The sequence below is a fragment of the Microtus oregoni genome, unplaced genomic scaffold (genome assembly GCF_018167655.1).
Source record: "Microtus oregoni isolate MIOR12 unplaced genomic scaffold, Mior012 000104F_ref0000108, whole genome shotgun sequence".
NCBI classification, from domain to species: Eukaryota; Metazoa; Chordata; class Mammalia; order Rodentia; family Cricetidae; genus Microtus; species Microtus oregoni.
This window is the reverse complement of record NW_024544718.1, coordinates 1,094,412-1,114,600: the sequence shown is the minus strand read 5'-3', so window position 1 is coordinate 1,114,600 and position 20,189 is coordinate 1,094,412. Positions and strand designations below refer to the sequence as shown.

The 20,189-nt window shown below is 46.2% G+C and overlaps 1 protein-coding gene across 1 annotated transcript in view; it reads right to left on the bottom strand.

Moving 5' to 3' along the window:
- LOC121443295 (stAR-related lipid transfer protein 8-like) overlaps positions 1-20,189 on the bottom strand; it is a 74,716-nt gene that overhangs the window by 36,818 nt on the left and 17,709 nt on the right. The window contains exon 4 of the mRNA XM_041645000.1: positions 18,410-18,564. Within this exon, the coding sequence (XP_041500934.1) occupies positions 18,410-18,564 (155 nt within the window). The remainder of the gene's footprint in view (positions 1-18,409; positions 18,565-20,189) is intronic.

The following is a 20,189-nucleotide window of genomic DNA, read 5'->3' as shown; positions in this document are numbered from 1 at the left end:
GGGATTATAAACCCAGCACCATGCACAGCAGTTTTTATGTGGGTTCTGGAATAGAACTCTGGTCTTCATGCTTGTTACCAAGCAAGTCATCATCCCAGCCTCTCTTGGTGTTATTTTTTTTAAGCACTAAAACCAGAGACATCAAAAGATCGAAGTACAAAAAAAGCACCACCAAAAAAGTAAAACAGCATGAAAAAGTACAAAAGCTAGAAAATGCTATAAATTAATACAATGCCATTTCCACAGTACCTGACACAGAACGAAAACATTTTTTGTTGCAACATATTCTCTCTTGAGAAGCCCACACCCACATCTTTGCTACTTGCTGCCCCATTTCTTTAAGTGCCTCTCTCTTCCCTACCTCTGCACTTAAATGCACGTTTAATAAACACTAACTTTGATTCAAAAACAAACAAAAATTTTGATGAATGAGCGAACACAATAAAGAGAACTTTAGTCCTAACATTTATAATGCATAGTCATGCTACTTTGAAATAGCAAGAGGGTCATTTCTTTGGATCTTTAAAAAAACAATCTCCCTCTTTTATCTTGAGAACTTCAGAAAGACTAGTGTGTTCAGTCTCTTCATAGGGGACAAGATAGCTCAACAGCGCCTTCAGAAGTACCTGCCTCTTTCTTCTCCCCGCCTCAGCCCGCCCTGCACAAGATGGATATTCTGTAATAGTGCCTGGAAAGGATGGGGGGAAATAGTGCCTTTTCATAGGAATTTTTCTGGAATGCAAACTAATTGCCCTGGAAATAAGCAGAGCCTGCAGGTCCTGGCTCCCCCCTTTCCCACGAAACCCATTCTTGCCTGGGTATTCTGCAGTGCTTCGCTGTCACTCTGAATGCCAGCACAGCCATCAGGCAGGGAACGGGTGATGAAGTTTGCTTTATTCTACCACTACCACGGGTGAGCTTTTTCATATAAGAGGAAGTATAACAAACTCTTGAGGCAGGTGTTCAGTGTACAAACCAAAAATCTAATCAAGACCGCATGCATCATTTTCCTCACCTATGAAACACAAATGAAAATCACGGTCTTGTTAACTTACATGGCTGCTGAGCAGACGCATTGGGATCGTGAATGCTGGAACTAAATCCTAGGTATGGACAAAGCCACTGAGCTGTGGGGGAGAGCATCCTAGCTCAGGAAGCATGAGAGGTGCCTGTTCTACCACTTTCTGGCAATGCCACCCGGAACAAGTCACCGTGACACTGTAACTACCAGTCTTTTGACCTATAAAACAGGAGCGGTGTGCGGTGGCTAGTGGGCAAAGCAGAGACAATGGATGTGAGAGTATCTTGTAAAGGCTGGCCCCAGGCAGCAGAACATCATTGAAGGAGCCAAACTCTCCTGACCACAGTGGTAGTGAAATTGTTTTTCTTCTGGGATGTGCAGAGAGTACCTCCAGATCCAATTACCCAAAGCCTTCCTCTAAGATCCTTGGATCCTAATAAGGGTTGAGATGAGAATACACTCCTCTCTCTCTCTCTCTCTCTCTCTCTCTCTCTCTCTCTCTGTCTCTGTCTCTCTGTCTTTCTCCCTCTCTGTCTCTCTCTCTCCCTCTCTCTCTCTGTCTCTGTCTCTCTGTCTCTATCTCTGTCCCTCTGTCTCTCTCCCTCTCTCTCTGTCTCTGTCTCTCCCTCTCTCTGTCTGTCTCTGTCTCTCTCTCTCTCTCTCTCTCTCTCTCTCTCTCTCTCTCTCTCACACACACACACACACACACACACACACACCCTAGCTCCATACCTTGTCCCTTTAATTTGGAGGAGTGAGTACATATTATATTTGTCTTTCTGGGTCTGGGTTACCTCATTCAATATGATTTTTTTCTAGATCCATCCATTTGCCTGCAAATTTCAAGTTGTCATTATTTTTTACCGCTGAGTAGTGCTCCACTGTGTAATCGCACCACCACATTTTCCTGATCCATGGTGGCAGGCCTACCTGGGCTGTTTTTAAGCAAAGTGAAGCCAGAAAATTGACAGCTTTCAGACTTGGTCACTTCTATTCCAGTTCTTTTAATGGCTAGTCAAGGGACCAAGATTCTTCTTCTGGCTCTGGGAGAACAGTGACATAACCTGGGCCATCTATCACACCAAGCCTCAACTTCCTTGTTTGTGAAATAAGGATAATAATTCCACAACACAATGGGACTAATCAACATATCAACACAGTGTGTACCTCTTATCATCTACAAAGCATGTTCCATATTCTTATTGTAGCACAGGTCTTTCTCTCTTTCTTTCTCTCTCTCTCTCTCTCTCTCTCTCTCTCTCTCTCTTTCTCTCTCTCTCTCTCTCACACACACACACACACACACACACACACACACACACACCCTAGCTCCATACCTTGTCCCTTTAATTTGGAGGAGTCACAAATTCCATTTGTGAGTGTAGGCTAGCCAGAGAGTTTGCAGTTGGTGTTTGCTGAGATCTGGGCTATCTCTTTAGGAGACTGTGGGCACTGGAAGAGGATGAGAGGGCTACATTTTGATCTCTTCTCCTTGGGGTAATGGAGGCACACAACTATTTAGGGATCAAATGAGTGTGTTTTACACGTGGGGGTGAGGATTTCCTCAAGGTCACGCAGTGAGTCTATTTCAGAACTAAGAAATCTGACTGTCCCCTTCCACCCGGCCATTCTATATCCCAGAATCCTTTCTGGTTCTCTCCCAGATGATTATAAGTGAGGAGCCCGCTTCTCTCTTCCTGCCCTCCAGCCTATCCGCAATCATATTCTGGGCTAGGACAGTTGCCCATCGGGATGCGCCCGGTTTGGTACTGTCAACTGGACCTTAGGACATCTGAGTATCCAGAAGTCCTTGTCCTGTCCCTTACACAGGGCCAAAATCTTCCTGAGGAAAAGGAGGCTCCCGTCAACTTCCTTCAAGCCCAGGAGTCTCCTTTCTGCTCTCTGCAGGACGAGAGTATGGAACACAGCTCCTGGGTGGCAGCAACTCAGGAGGAAGAACAGCGGCAGCCATTTCCTATCCTGCGAAGGCACCTCCCTCCCCATCTGTCCCTCCCTCCCTTCCTCCCTTCTGTTGCTGTCACAGGCCAGAACAGCAAAAGGACTCCAAAAACTGCTTTAAAATCCGGGAACTTTGAGCTGGAAAGACCACAAGAGGTCACTTATTCCCACAGCCTCCCCTCCGAAGGATGGCCAGCTCTTGCAGCAAGAGAGTGTCTTACCTAAGCCCCTTACAGTGTCAAAGGACCATGACCCTGGACCCAATGGACATCTGGCCAACAGTGTTGCTGGGAATGGGTATGCAAACGATAAACAAATGAAAAGGATTTTTGTTGTTGTTTTACGACCTGCTCTCTAGGCTGGCCTTGAACACACAGCACTTCTCCAGCCTTAATCTCCTGAGTGCTAGGATTACGGGTGGGTACTACCATACTTGGCAAGGAAACATTTAATAGAAGCCAAAGTAGATCGAGCACCAGCTCTGTGTCAGTCATTGTTCCAGGGCATTTAAAGTAATATTGAACGTTTACAAAGACACTCTAAAGTAGATGTTTGATTTTTCATAACCCTCACTGTTGCCTCCACTTTACCTGTGAAGAAACACACAGAGGCTTGTCCCAGGTGTGCGACATGCCGCACTCCCACAGCCTGTAAGTCGCAGTGACTGAAGGTGAAGCCGGAGTGCTATTTTCACCTGCTTAAGGGGAGGCTCACACTTGGGAGTTGCTGGAACTTTTGCATTCATTTACCCCCTAGGGGCTGAGGGAAAGAATGCCAAAGTTGTAACCTGAAGCTTTGATTTTAAACAGGGAATGTCTTTGAAGTCCCCGCTCTTATCTGAAACATCCTTGTGAATTTTCCAGTTGACTCGAGTATATGTCCCCATTGCTGTTTTCTTCTTTACGCCTTTAAGTTGGTTTGGCAGCAGAGGACGATGGCTAACTTCGGTCTCATGGATTTCTAGGCTCCCCTACCACTGCTTTGTATCCCAGGAATTCCAGACACTGGGGGTAAGACAGGCCCTCAGTCAATTAGAATAGCTCACATTTGTGGCATGCTTATGGTAGGAGCCAAAATTCTGAGCACCTTTGTCATATAATTTTTGTAATTCACATAATGCCTGTCTGTTTGTTGACTTGCTTGTTTTTGAGATAGTGTCTGACATTTTAGCTGGAGCCGGGTTGGAACTCACTGTGTAACCCAGACTTTATCTCAAACTCATGGCAACCGTTCTGCCTCATATCCAAAGTGGTTCTACGTATTAACTAATTATCAACTCTGGAGAAGTCAAAATATTCCTCCTGCCTCCATTTTCGAAAGAAAACTTCAGCAGAGTAAACTTGTGTAATTTGCCCAGCGTCACGATTTGTGCTGTCAACTCTGGCTCATACCCACTGTACATACTGGCTTTGAAGGCCCAGAAGAGTTTCTGTTACCCTCTTCCTTCCAGCACTTCTCCCTTGGGCAACTGCTTGATCATTGACTAGCAGCAAACTTTCCAGTCAGGTGGGCAGAGCCCTGAAAGCAGACATGCGGTTTCTTTTCCCCACACCGGCTTTCTTCACATCAACGCTAAGCCCACAGCGAGGTGGCCTACACAGTGTTCCTCTTTCACACTTGGCCTCTCACCTGTTGCCTAATGGTTACAGCACTAGCTTTTCACCCACAGGTCCTCTGCCACCTTTTATGCTAAACCTTAGCTTCAGAACTGCTTCTCACCGCCTATGGAACGAGTCCATGTTTCTAAGGTTGGCAGTCAAAGTGCTGGCTGAACTCCCACCGCCAACTCAGCTGACCTTCCCAGAACGCAATATTAGCTGCATGCCCTCCCAGTGTATTTCATGTGCCCATATCTCTCCTGTGAATGATCATTGGATTTTCTTTCTTCCTACACCAAAAACATTTACATGGTAATCCCAAGTTGTCTCAAAGCCTTCAGGTACTATTATCATCCCATTTTATAGGGGAAGAAACTGAGGCATAATCATGCGTAAGTATTTTTGCCCTGTCTACTGCATCTGGAAGAGTCTCACAAATCTCTTAAGTATCCCTTATAGAGAGTGTAAATCATTCCTCCTCTTTTTAAAAAGTGGGGGGGGGCTACATGAGTATGTGCCCCACTTATGTGCACGAGTCCGCAGAGGCCAGAAGAGACTGAACTTCTGAAATTGTAGTTACAGGTGGCTGTGAGCTGCCATGTGGACACCGGGAACTGAACCCTTGTCATCAGCAAATGTGGTCAGCTTCTTAACCACTGAGCCACCTCTCTAGCCCCCACCATTCCTTTTCTTGACTACTCCACAGCTCAGTTGCATTAGCGGTGATTCCCAATAAAAAGTAATTGTCTGTATGTCTTTTTGTCCAATAAGCGTGAATTTTCTTGAGGCTAGAGAGATGGCTCAGTGGTTAAGAGCACTGGCTGCTCTTCCAGAGGACCTGGGTTCAATTCCCAGCAACCACATGGCAGCATATGACTGTAACTCCAGTTCTAGGGGACCTGACACCCTCATGCAGACACACATGCAGGATAAAACGCCAATGCACATAAAATAATGAATAAAATAAAGGAGAAAAGAAAAAACTGCTCATCTTTTAAGAAAAAAGACTGAATTTTCTGAAGGTAGTGACTGCATTTTACTAGAGAATATTCCCTGCCCAGAAAGGAGTTTGTCACAGACTTGGTACTTCGAGGACATTTGTGAAAGGCTGGCATGAGCAGTAACTGAAGCACTACCTGGCCAGGTGAGTCCCAAACCTGCAAGGAGCCATTACCAAACCAAATGACGGCTGAATGCCCTGAGGTGCTCTTTCTTCCCCCAATATTTGGAATGAAGGAGCATAAGAACACCTCGACAACCATGAAGGAATTGCAATCTCAGGGGACAGAAAGGAAGATGAAAACCCTGGGACTGCACCAAACCAAACTTCATAGTTTCAATGTCCCTCTGGCTGAGGAGGCATCTAGCTAGTCACCAAAGCCAGCGCCTCTGGGGCTGCTCTGGGAACTTCTAGCTTCTCCGCTTTCCTCTTAAAGGCCCCTTGGTTGCTTCTGGAAGGTCAATTCATATGGAAAAGATTGAAAGGCTTCCGCTCACCCCAGGGAGTTGGGGTTTGTTGTTTTTGGTCTAAACCACTAAGCTTTGGTGGTGAACTTGCTCTGTCCTCTCCTGGCTGGCCAAATGCACTTGGTGGAAAAATAAGAGGGGAGTTTGGATCCAACTCCGGGCTTCAGTCCTGGCTGTGGCACACAGGAGTTCCATAACCTTTGGCAAGTCACTGGACCTGGGTTTCTTCATGCAGAAAGTGGATCCCTCCACCCCTCCGTGGGATAGGCCTTGGGAGAATAATTCTGGTCAGGTAGAGCACTGTGTGTGTGGAAAATGACCTGCCACAGACGGACTTTCAGCATTCCTGTTTCTTCCAGTGGTGTGCCACAGCTTTGCAAAGGCGAGTCTCGGGCCTTCCCCAGCCTTGCCTGGAATGCCTATGGCCCAATTCCAGACACTCGGTAGCTTGTCCGGTCTTAAGTAAAACCAAAGGGGACTAAGCCTTTGCAGCCAAACATTGAATCAGAGGTTCTCAACCTGTGAGTCACGACCCCTCTGGATGGACACATATCCTACATAGCAGATATCTACATTACAATTCATAACAGTAGAATTTTACAGTTATGAAGTAGCAATGAAAATCATGTTATGGTTGGGGTTCACCACAGCATGAGGAACTATATTAAAGGGTCGCAGCATTGGGAAGGTTGAGAAAACTGCCTTAGACAGTTATTGGATAGGCAACCAATGGACACATGAATATAGGTTCTTTTTCCCCAGTGCTGGAGAAAGCAGCCTCTAAGGACAGCGACTCTCTAAGAAGCCTGGGAGACAGACACTAGCTTCAACAGATCTCGCATATCACTCTGGGTCTTGTTAACTAAGGGAAGTATAGCTGGGCTGTAGCTCAGTAGTCACTGGTAGAGCTACACTCAACTAGCAAGCACTGAGCCCTGAGTTCAGCTGCCCAGCTAGAAGAGAAGATGGGGATCGGGAGACAGAGGACAGCGTATATCTGCCTACCTGAACTGTCAAGTAAATCAAACACAAAGGCATTGGTCAGATGTGTATGTCAATAGGAAGAGCCTAAGTAGAAAGGCGAGAGGTGGGATTTAGACTCAGCTTGACTGGATCCCTCAGAACTATAGGCCTTGTCACATGATAGGAACATGGAGAGAGCCTTGGCTTGCTGTCTTGAAGTTTGGGGTGGCCCAGTAAGTTAAACCTGCCCAGTGAGGCTCATCACACTCAGACACCTCCCTTCTGTGCTTACACCACTTCCCCACTTTTTCTCTACCCGCAACCTTGGGGTGTCTGTTTTATATTCTAGCTTACCCAAGGAATCTCTTCTCTTTGTCCAACTTATTGGCCCTCCAAGCCTAGTAGTGCCACCCATATCCCACTCGGCCTGCCACTTGCTGTTGCCTCTGCTTCCATTACTTGCCCTCTCTGGACTGTGATACCTTCATTTCAGCATTAGGATTACCATGGAGGAACTGGGTCAGGGGAGAACTAGGGAAAACTGAACCCTTCGCCTATCCCACCTTGTTTTTATCAAAAGCATATTGTCTGCATCTGTGGCTTCTTTTAGGACTCAGTAAGCTGGCTTCAGGGAAAGTGTCCATCAAAGGAAACTTTTAAAGCCAATAGACACGGTGGTGCAGGCCTTTAATCCCACCACTATGGAAAAAGAGGCGGGTGGATCTCTGTGACTTGAAGGCCAGCCTGGTCTACAGAGGAAGTTCTAAGCCATGCAGGGCTAAATGGTGAAACCCTGTCTCAAAACAACAAAAACAAAAACAAGGGGATGGAGAGATAGCTCAGTAGTTAAAAGCAGTGTGTGTGTGTGTGTGTGTGTGTGTGTGTGTGTGTGTGTTGAGTTGGATTCATCCTTTTTTGGCAATTCTGACTTTATTATTAATCACGTGGTTCCACACAATTTTAATTAAACAGATTTTGAGAAAATATACTTGGATCACTAACAGACGTTGGTGATATGACGAAAGTGTTAAAGCGTTTATATAAGGTGCCAAGAGATACCTCTGCCCCATCAGACCCAGAGATTTGTACATTTCGTGGAAAAAGAATAAAAATAGCTCATTGGCATTTATCTAGCATTATTCTTTGTATTAAGAAGAGTTTTGGTTCAGCCGGGTGGTGGTGGCGCACACCTTTAATCCCAAACACTCGGTAGACAGAGGCAGATCTCTATGGGTTCGAAGCCAGCCTGGTCTACAGAGCGAGTTCCAGGACTAGCTCCAAAGCTACACAAAGAAACTCTGTCTCGAAAAGAAGAAGAAGAAGAAGAAGAAGAAGAAGAAGAAGAAGAGGAGGAGGAGGAGGAGGAGGAGGAGGAGGAGGAGGAGGAGTTTTCATTCATTTTTGAAACAGGGTTTCACTATGTAAGCCTAGCCTCAGACTCTAAATCCCCCTGCCTCGGTCTCTAGGCTACCAGAATTATACAGGCCTGCAGCTTTAGATGTTAGTTTCTGCACTTACACCGCAGTTGCCTACTGACTTAGCACTGAACTCAGCACGTAACAGTGATTCTTACCACTTCTAAAACCACATTTATTTGTTTGTTTCTGGAGATGTGCACCTGTGTGGCAATCAGAGGACAACTTAGACTTGGCTCTTCCCTCCCACCACATGGATTCTGGGGACTGAAGTCAGGTTGCCAGGCTTGGCAACAGGTGTCTTCACCCACTGAGCTATGTCACTGGCCCACTTGCCATATTTAAGCAGTAATGACAGTCCAGGCACCGGTGGCTCACACGTTAACCCTGGACCCACTTCTTTGGTCCTTTAGTGCCTCTGCGGGCCATGGCCCTTATTTTATAAATACAGTCACTGAGGCACTGAGGACTTCAGCAATTTGTCCAAGGTCACTCCGTGAAGGAGGGATGTAACTCTGTACTCAAATACAAGTGCCTGGGAGAACCTAGGGCTTCTTCCGGCAGCCAAGAAAGGCAATACGATGCTCTCCCATTGTGCCAGATTTGCTGAGGCAAAGCCTAAGTCCTGGGCCATTTCTCCAAATAGCCTACAGTGGCACCATGCTAAGTTTGTTAAGAAAATGAGGCCCCTTTGGCATTTTTAGAGCCTGGAAGAAACAAGCAACAGCTGTGGTGGCATCTTAGCAGGGCGCTGGGTGTGCCCATGGCATAGGACTCTACAAATTTTCTCCCTTTCAGCTTTTGCTGACCTCGTTCCTCCGGATCACCCCATCTCCCAGCTTGGCTCGCCTCCTTCCTTTTTCACTCTGTTTTTTATCCTGGCCCCTCTCCCTTTGTCTTCCTCTCTCCTCCCTCCTCTTGCTCAGCAAGATTCATAATAACTTACTAAACCACAACCCTCCTCTATTTCCACTTTCCAGGGGAATTCTGCAGCTGATCTGACTGCCTGTCCTGATTGATCCTCCCCACTCCCCTCGCTGGCCACATTCATCTCTATTCCGGGCCGCACCTACCTCCCCCAGGCTAGTTCCCTCAATTTTAACCTCTCACCCCACAGGTAAATTGCAGTGGCTTGCCCCTTCCCACTTCAGCCAGCTTTCCCAGCTGCTCACTGTCTGGACAAGTCCCTTATCTTTCCAGGTCTCTTGGTTTCCCCATTTACTTGTTGACTGTTAAAAGGGCCCGACCGAGGTAGGGTGGAATGCTTGACCTCTGACGCGCTTTCCGCCTTTCATTGCCAGAGGTTTCGTATCTGGTTTGTTAGGGGACTGAATATTCTTCCCCGTATCTTTCTACTTCCTTTATAGAAATACACATTTCTTTCTTTGGCAGGCAACTTTGAAAGAATCCATTGAAGCGAGAATCTGAGGAACTGGATGCTAAGGGAGGCAGAAAGCGGAAACAAGGCTTGCAGAAATTTCACAGTGATGAAAGTGCTTGGGACAAGGCCAGGCCAGTGCCCACTTGGTGGAGCAACGATATTTGACAAGCCGAGCAGTTTTAGAAAAAGTGGTCCCCTCAACTAGGTTTAGCTTCAAAGAAAGGTCAGGGGACCGTGCGTCTGGAAATAGATAGTAGTCGGGCAGCTCTAGGTGTGTAGCCCATAACCCGGAGCTGCTGTCCCCATTGCCCGGAAGCACCAGCTGCCTGCTCTGCACAAGACGTGGGGGGGGGGGTAGGGGCACTGGGGACAGAGCTCCCTATGGGCTGAGGCTTCTATTTCAAAGGTGCAAAGACAACATGGAGATTAATAGAGAGCCCCTTGCAGTTCCTAGGCTGCTTTCATCTGGCTTGCTTTTACAGCAACCCTGTGAGATAGTGATATAGGAATGGTTATCCCACTTACAGATCAAAGAGGAGACAGAACTCACTCAAGTTGATTTGACAGCAAGGGTAGCCAGACCTTACTCAGAGTGTTTTGACTCCAGAACCGGTGTTCCCTTCAAAACCCTCATGCTCCTGTTTTGTTTTTCTTTAAGGGAGTGGAGACAGAACCCGGAATTTCATACATGCTAAGCAAGCACTGTACAGCTGAGCTATAACTCAATCATCCTTCTTTCTTTCTTTTTTTTCTATTTTCTTTTTGTATTTTTTACTTCGACTCGGGCTAGCCTTAGACTTGCAGTCCTTCTGCCTCAGCCCCCGGTATCTGGGATTATAGGTTTGGGGCACCAGGCTCAACAAACTTTTGTATTTTCTTTTAAAAGATATATTTTTTATTTTTTACTCTTATTGTGCGTGTGTGCACACGCGCGTGCTCCTGCGTGCCTGCATGCTAGTGTGCGCAGGCGCACATTGTGCTCCTGGGCACACATGTGCTCGTGCACGTGTGCTACATGCTTGCATGCATGAGCAAATATCATAGTCCATGTGTGGAAGTCAGAGATGACTTGCAGTTTTTTAGTCCTCTCCTTCCTTCATGTAGCCTCCCAAGGTGGAGTTTAGGTCCTCTGGCTTGTTGGTAAGGGTACCTGCTGAGCCATCTCACTAGACAACTTTTGCATTTTCAGTAACACTGATAATAATTTCTGGCAAACTATAACACACACACACATACACGGGGGGGGGGGAGAGAGAGAGAGAGAGAGAGAGAGAGAGAGAGAGAGAGAGAGAGAGACTGTAACAGTAGCTAACTCCAGAAAGTAAAGGATCGTGGAACTTGGGCTATCTATTTTTTAGATACCCAGTTTGAAGTTTTGACCTGAAGCTTGTATTTTACTTAATCTATATATTAAAGGAAACAGCTCAAACACAAAGCAGAATCTGATCCATATGATATCGCAGATACATAGTGTGCTGGGGATTTGGAAGAGGGAGGAGGAGACAATGTTTGAGCTAGGCTCCCCAGAATGGCAAAGGTCTGAAGAGACCAAGATGGGGGAAGCCCAGAGGCTGCAAAGTTTGCCATTCTCTCTCAGCAGTGCTTGCTAACTTCTGAGACAACAGACCTGCTGCAAAGGAATTCTTCCTGAACAATTAGGTGCACAGAGTACGTAGGATTTCCTGTTTCCTTTCCTTACTTCACACTGTATTGTGGTACCTGTGTCAGAGCCCCAGGCTTGGGAAACACCTGCTTTCATCCTTATGGCCTTTGGTTTTCCCTGGGCAGCTCCAGCTGGACCAGTTCAGCTAGACACAGACAGAAGGTGTTATCAGGACTAGTGAAGGGCCTCCTCCAGCTGCTTTTGGCCATTTCCTACTTGAACCCAGGAGTTTGTGTCATAGTATCTGATGATCAGATTGATCACAGTTTTGGTTAATCAAGGCCAAATCCCTTTGCAACAACATAAGCACAGAAAGGACCTTTAAAAACACAGACTCCAATTCTCTCATTTTAATGATTCGGAAATCTGGGCCCAGAGAGAACAGCAAATCTGCTGAAGGTCACAGGTCTGCTGGGAGTGAAGTCAACACATCCGGCCGGCCTGGTTGTACTTTAGTCTCAGGAGAGTGAGGAATGTCCAGCCTGGGAACTGGGTGTTTTCAAAGGTGCTTACTGGCTGATAGGAGAAGAAAAACACATCTGGCTTTTGGAGACCTGAAATCACAAGGCATTTCTTATCCTTCCCCATCACTCCACCAGAGGTTTCTCGCAGGCTTTGGCCTCTCTGGAGTGGGGGTAGGGCTCTGGAATCCTGATTCCATCAGGCAGTCTCTATCCCAGAGGCCTAGGGATCCGTTCCTTGAGCCTCAGTTGATGCTTTTGTGATCTCAAGTCAGGTTTCTGGATAGAAGAATAACTCTTTCCTTTCAGCCATTCTGAATTGAACCATCAATTGGGAAAGTATCATCTATATCTTGTCTGCAGACTTATAGGGCTCTCTCGTTCCCATGCTCACACTTAGGTCCTACAATCTAAAAACAGAGTACTGTGACCTCCATTTGAAAACATGAAGAAATGCCAGGGGTGGCGGTGCATGCCTTAATCCAAGTGCTCCAAAGGCTAAGACACAAAGATCACTAGTTCGAGGCCAGCCTGGACTCCATAATGAGTTCCAGAACAGCCTCAGCCACAAACAAAAAAGGAAGAGAACAAAGGCTCGGAGAGGTATCACAGAGCTGACGGCCAACAGTCAGACATGGAACTGTCCAAATTCTCTTGCCATTCTAGAGTTACTTTTTTTTGGTTGTTTTTGTGGCAAAGATGGAAGGATGTATAGGTAATTACAAGGAAGGATAGAAAAACAGGAAAACTGTGCCAACCCAAGACGAAAAAGGAATCCCTCACTCTGGAGTCTGGTTGATATTGATCAGGTAAGAATCAGAAATTTCAGTACAATTAACATTTGCTGTGATCATTGCCTACATATAGACAATATTTCTTTTATATAAAATTATATATAATTCTCAAATGAACATGTTAAAATAGCAATTAACTATGCTTAAGGCCTAAGCAGGTATGACCTTGAATCTGGATGGCCTTACTCCTCTGGATATTTCCTGGGAATCACATAAGCAGGCTCACTATTTTTTTGTTTACAGTGAAGATCTCCTCACTTCCTCCACTATGTTGTCTGAAATTACTTTCTGCAGCAAAATCAAGGCTTCAACTTTACCTAAGTGGAGGCAAAGTTAAAGTATAAGGGAACTCCTTAGACTGTTGCTGTGTCTCAGCCTCCCGTCCTCTGCCACCTCTGACAAGTGGATGAAAGGATGCAGGCGGGTGAAATGGTTCCCAAATGTTCTCCCTGTGTCTGGCTCTACATCAGATATGAGGTTACAGAGAGAGAGGAGACAAGGTTGCTATTCCTGAGGAGCCCACTGCTTCACTCAGCGCTGCACAGACTTTTGTTCTAAAGCTCCCCTCTCCCGCAAAGACCAAGCAAAGTGAAATTCTTTCCTCGGGAGCTAGAGGAAAATTCCACACCCACGTTTTATCCTAAAATGATGTTTTGCCCCAGATCTTTGTGGACAAACAAGCCATCCTAAGCAGATGGATGGGCTCGGGAGCATCCTCCAGAGAGGGTCTGTCTCCTTTGGCCTAGGGGGAAAGGATAGTATGTTTCTATGTGATGACGGTCCTTTCATACTGCAAAAACTTGGATTTTGGTAGAGAGGTTCTGTGTGCATTTGCAGTGATGCCCTGGTGACATGCATGCCTATAGAAACACTGAGCTGGGTGGAGTTGATTTTCTTGCAGCGCTGTATTTATATTTCTCTGAGACCCAAAGGTGACTACACATTTTCCCTGAAAACTATCGATGGACTATCCATGTTTTTCAGCCCAGAAACTGGAACTGTAAAAGACCTAGAGGCCCAGGAATGTTGGGCATTTTTCCTGGTTTTCTAGCTCACCCTTTTGCACTGGTCCTATTAGTAATGGGTAGGGTATGTTCTCCTCAGTAGTACGGAGCTGAGGTGGCAAAGCCAGGTAAACACACAGCAGTTCTTCAGAAGGGTGTAAGAGCTTATCTTAGGAGACAGGGGATGGCAAGGGACTTGCCTGCACTGAGTTTGCAAAATCAAGAAGCTTGTACTTCACAAAGCCTAGATACTCGTTTGTTTGTTTGTGGTGCTTGTGTGTAATTAATATCTGTTCCTTCTAGATTTGAAGGAAAGGATCTAAGTGAATGTGTAATTTGGCTATCCTCAAACAAGAGAGAAGTCCACCTCTTTCTTTGGCCATAGCTTAAAGAGAGCAGGGCATTGCTGGGGGTCAATTGTATCGATAATATTGGTGAGATCAAAGTATGACAGTTGCAGGTGAGGATAGGGTATGAGCAAGGGCTGGAGAATGTCAACCAACGGCTCTTCCGCTCCTTAAAAGTCTCCTTTTGAACATTTTCTCTTTCCAAACCTTGAAGGACTCCCTGTTTGTTTTGTGATACGGGAGGCCATTCCCTTCTTCTGTGGAATATATGCCCTGAGCTATCCTGCTCCAGGGACAAACGGACACAGGGTTGGAGGTTTGTGTTCCCAGGAACCCCGCTTCCTATGTTTTCCTTTTTCTTTTCAAAAAATGCAAACCAAATCAACTCTTCCTGTTTCTGGGTTTGGGATGTGGAAGGTCACACAGCGGGAACCTCCAGCAAACAGTTCAGACAGGGACTCGGAAAGCTGGCCCTGGGCTGTCCTGCACTAGCGGGGAGGGCTGTCTGAATGGCTTCAGATGCGTGAGAAGACATGGATGATGAGAAACAGCATTCAGGTTGTGGCAAGGGTCAAGTCTGCTTCTGACACTGGTTTGTCCTGCTTTTCCACAGCAGACCAAAGCCTGGCCACCATGGAGTAATCAACAGCATAGTGCTTGGTCTCCCTGTGCACTAGGAGGCTAGCTGAGGAGGTCAGAGGACTGTGGGAAATGATCATAGAGTCAAGGCTATTTAGTCCAGGAAAGAACAGGGTCTGAGGAGAACACCGTGGAATAGTAGGTGTTTGTCTCTATTTCGTCACTCACCTCGCTAGCTACATGTTCCTCCTCACTTACTTATGCTGGCTTTTAAGTTCCCAACGTCAATGAGCACATTGGTCTACGCAGCAACTAGGTCCCCTCTACCCCAAACGCCAGAAAAGTGTAAATACCGACAGTCACAGGGAAGATGGAACATACTGCTCTCATGAAACTCCAAAGGATGCAAATAGGATGAGTAAGTAGACGTTGGTTTGCACCCAATCCAGACTCAATAACATTCAATGGGCCAAGTAGCAGGTAATTGAAAACTTAACACTAAAAAGGCAGAGGCATATGGATTACTGCAAGCGTGAGCCCTCCTGAACTACATGGTTAGACTCTGTCTAAAACCAGCCCAGGAGAAGGAGGAGAAAAAGGAGGAGGAAGACTTTAAACTGATTAAGATATGACAAAGGTTCACCATACCTAGAAGGTTTGATCAGAGCCCAAGTGGACAGATAGGAGAAATGGTATAAAAATGGAGCCAGCTAGTGCCTGAATACAAGGTTCAGCTATACTCCCTAACATGTGTTTTTATGTGGAAAACTCAAGACTCCAAACTATATCTTCAGGAGACCACCCCCCCCCAATTTGTAAAGCTAGAACTAACTGAATGAAGAAGGTAGGAGATATTTCTCAACTCTGTCCTCTCGCCTGGCTCCCAAGGACTCTCTGGGGATTCTAGGACTCCTCAGTACTTGCTGTGAGATGCATTCATTAACATGGCTCTTACTGACTCTTCCTATCCTGAGATGTAGGGCAAGCTCCAGGTTCTAATGGTTTAGTGGGAACATGTGCTACATGGATCTGCACCGTTGACTGAAGCTTTTGCGCCCCCAAAGCTATATCATCTGAATCCAGTGGGGCTTTCTGTTAATTTGTAATAGCTAATTCAGATAAAATGATAGGGAAGAAGGTATAAAAATTCACCAATTCTATTGCCAGAAGTTCTTTGGCTAAACTATCAAACAAACAAACAAAAAAAAAAACAGTTCCTGAAAGATTCACTGTTTATGTGAAGTCCAGGGCTTAGATCTGGAATACAGAGGTCAGACACGTGGACAATATACAAGAGTTTGATGGTCTGTTGGAGAGAGGAGAGAAGAAGACAGTATCAGATAAGGTAATGCGTTGTAATGGAAACACAGGCAAGATGGAAATGCTATCTAGATGGTGGCTTGACGAACTGGCAAAGCTAAGGATAGAGTTCAGTGGAAGAGAACTTGCCTAACATATGTAGCCAAGGGTTTGATTCTTGGCACTATAAATAAAAGTCAGAGGAGGTATGGGAAAGTTGTACTAGTGCAAAAAGCTTGGCGGTGGAGAGAGCGTTCATTAAACAGTAGAATCCATCCATGCCTGAGTTCCTGTAGGTGCAGATGGAGGGTTGTGATAGTGCGGGTGGCAAAGAAGGGGCAGATTTAGGAAATACTGCAAAGCGATCTCTTGTGTATGACTTGGTGGCTGAATGGCAGCATGTAAGAAGGATGAGGGAGCCCGTGGTTCTTGCTTGAGTGTCTGAGTGCATTAACAAAGAAAGGGAATCCCGGATGACGGGGTCTCCTGAGGAATGATGAAAACCTGTGATCTCTGGTGGTGAGTTTGAAGGAAACACAGGCCCTTCTGTGACTGTGCTAAAAGCACCTTCCAGATCCTTCTTAGACTAGCACTCTACCTGCAGTTCCGACTCCTCTCTGTCCTCTAACATCTGGATTGGCTTGGGCTATGAAAACGGGCAGGTATCTACTGTGTCTCAGTGTGTTCATCTGACCTGCACCTACAAGGCTAAGATGAACTTCATTTCACACTCTTGACCACAGGAACGAGGAGGTGAGGCTTCATAGCACCTTTGCCCTCAAAGAAAGAATTTCAGGTTCTCCACAGCCCTGGAAAGCCTTACCATCTCCCCCTCTTTAAAATCTTCAAATTGTCCGTTCTATCAATCCTACTACCATTCAGTTTGACTCCTGGCATGGTGTAGGACAGTATGGAGGTGGGACATACGAGACAACACAGAGTCAAAAACGCAGGAGACCATGGTCACTTTTTGGTTCAAACTTCTCATTGATCAGATAATGAAACCAAGGTCCAGTAAAAGCAATGCTCTCTCTGTCAGAGAAGGAGTTAATGTCAGTGTTGGGACTAGATGCTAGGTCCCTCAGCTCAAAGCCAGCTTCTGCCTTGGCTGAAAGCCAGTGTTTCTGCCTGTAGATTATGGCTGAAAGATTTCCTGTCCCAAATGATAATCCCTTCCAGATACCCCTACAACTAAGGAGATGTTTATGATCTTCCAAGTTGCTGAAGAAAAATATCTGTCAAATGATAAACAAGTCATGCTCCGCCAATCTTCTTTGCAAAATACCAAACAAGGAGTGACTGAGTCTATCAAAAATCAGCTCTAAGGATGATTTAGTCCTTTTCAAATGAAGGAAGTGGCCTGAGTTGTGATGACAACAATGATGGTTTTCATACGCTTGGCATTTTAGTCTCCTGCCCCTTCTGAATTTGGGAGGTGACACCCAATAGCATCTTGAATTTATGTATTTAAGTGGACAGATCTGTTTCTATTTTCAACCTTTTACATAGGCCATCCTACCGCTCAGAATTGGAGGGAGGGTACTGGACAGCTGATAGGCAAAGTCCAGCGCAGAAGACAAGCCTGCAGCCAGACTGGAGCCAGTCGGGTTGGGAGTAGGAGCTCTGGTTACAGGCAAATATTACCCCCCAGGTTGCTGCAGCCACTTCAACAGGAGCCTGGAGAGAGGCTCGGAAGGGCTTTGGGCAACAAAGGAGCTTTGTGCAGTGTGAGCAAGGGGCCTCCGAGAGGATTTGGCACAAGAGAGGTAGGAGAAAGGCCCGGGCCCCCTCATCTCTGTAGGCTGCTAAACAGGCGAGCTAATGGCTTCCATAGAAATGTGGAGTTTGCAGGTGGAGTCATTAACTTCAGAGCAACACACACCTTAGCAGGGCTTTAGTGAAGACTAAGTAGTTGTGTAGCTAGGGACACTTAGGCCCAGGGAGGAGAAGAAAGAAGCCTAAAGTCACACGGCTGGCAAGGGACAAAGCCCAAACCAAAACCAAATAGAGATCTTATGCCATCACTCCTCCGACCTGCCAAATATTGGAGGCTGGTTTGGATTATGGTTTTATTTGGAGGAAGTGGGTTCCTGTTAGGTTCAGAAATATATTCATCATAGAAACAATCCATGAAAAAAAAAAAAAACATGGCGGGAGGCCTTAGAGGAAATGGAAGGTCGGTGAAAGCTTGAGTATGGCGAAGGCCCTAAGGACTCCACGCCTGACCTGCTAGTTCCTATTCCCATAGTCTATATTTTCCACTCTTAGCTATATTTTGGCCTGAGATGATTTGCGGCAGTATGTTGGCTCTTTGAATTTAAATAACCATTGGTTTCATTTACCATCTATCAGGGAAAACACGACTAGTACCGTAAAGCCTAATAGAGGCTACTAGTTAGAGTGGCTTCGTTACTGAAAACAAGGCTGACCTAAAGAAGTAGACTGACTGACTACTCACGGCACAGGATGAAGTGGTGGGGCAAACTCAGAGGCTGCTTCATGGACCTGTGACGCTTAAGAACTGTGCAGGAAGTCTGCAGAAGGATGGTGATAGCAGGGGTCCTGGGCCGTCCCCCTGAGTGCAAGCAAGCTGGGCAACCTTCTTGCCCTTTGCTAAGGGAAGACCATAGCAAGAGATCTCATTAACTCTCATACCAAGTTTTCCTCTGCCCATGGAACAGAGGAAAGTAACTCTGTCTTAGAGAAATCTTTGATTGACTCACCCTAGTAAGATGATTATATATGCAAACCACAGGCCCCCGCCAGATTTGAGGCACTATCTTGATTTTTTTTTTGCCTCTAAAATGTGTCTGGTTGGTCCTCTCCTCCCCCACTCTGCTCTGCTGTGCCAACACTCAGGAGCACGTGGCTGTACTGCAATTTCTAGAAGGGAAGGATCTTTCTAAGGGTGGTTCCAGCAGAGGGGGTGGAGTCAAGACTGACCCCCAAACAAATGCTGATTCTACTGCCTGTGTTTCCTGCAGCCCCCCCCCTCCTCCTCTGGCACCATTTCCACAGGCCCCACTCCCCACCCTCCACACTAGCTATCAGCTCACGTTCTTCAATCCATCCAAACTCATTGAGGAACCACGAAGCTGGCAACATTGGTCACATCCAAGAGGATTTTTTGGGAATTGAGAGACAAGGGCAAGAAGATATTTGGGGTTTGTAAAACTTGAATTTCAAAACAAGAAGGCACTGCCTATTCAACAAAAATAATAGAAGTCTAGGTTTCTGCTAATTCTCTCAGAGAAATATCAGAAAAACTCCCTTTGCTCAGTCCTTTGACACTTTTTTGGGCTCAGGCTCTCAATATGTAAGTAGACCAGCCATCAGCCCTGGACCTCTGTCTCTGCTTCCTGAATGCTGAGATTGAGGTGGGAGCCACATGCCCGGCTCAGCATTTTGCGATTCTTGTGTCTGATCCTTGTGCGGAGATCATACTTATTTTCTCTAGCTTATTCCAGTTTTAGGATCCTTGCTACTGGTAAGCACAGGTCTGACATCTGTAATGCGCTATTTCTTCTGATCCATCTCAGTCTTGTGGAAGAAGTCCCATTTTACTGATGTGGATGGCACTCCAGGGATGAAGCAATTGACCAGGACTTACACAATAAGATCTGTAAGGAACTCTGGGCTCGTGCCTTGCTGCTGCAATTACCACATTCATCTAAACTCATAATTTCTGATGGCTTTTCCTTGACTTGACCTGAGAACATATGTTCTTAAATAGACATTTTCAAACTCGAAGCCAAACCAATAGTAGGAAGAGCCTTCCCATCTCAGCTTCATAGATGGCAGCCTCTCCTGCCACCCACTGAATGGCATTCCTCTCTCCTCTGGAGGCCACACGATACCCAACCTCCCAGGGCTCAGCACTGGCGAGTCAACTTTGTACAGATATTCTTTTTTTAACTCAGTATGTAGACATGATGACCTTGAACTCTGATCCCTCGGCTGGCCTTCTGAATACTGGCTTAGCCATCTGCCCCACCACACCCCATTTTTGCTGTGCTCCGGATTGAACCCGGAGCTTCACGCATGTTAGGCGAGCCCTCTACCAACTGAGCTGTATCTGTGGTTCCCCCTGACACCGAAATTCTAACGAGACAAGTGCATTTGTCTGGGATAGGGGGTCACTATTTCAGGGCCTGAGGGGTTTCTTTTAGCATGTGCAGCTGGTGTCTGGGAAATGGAGAAATTTGTCATTCCCTGAGTATGGGCAGCACCCGGAACTT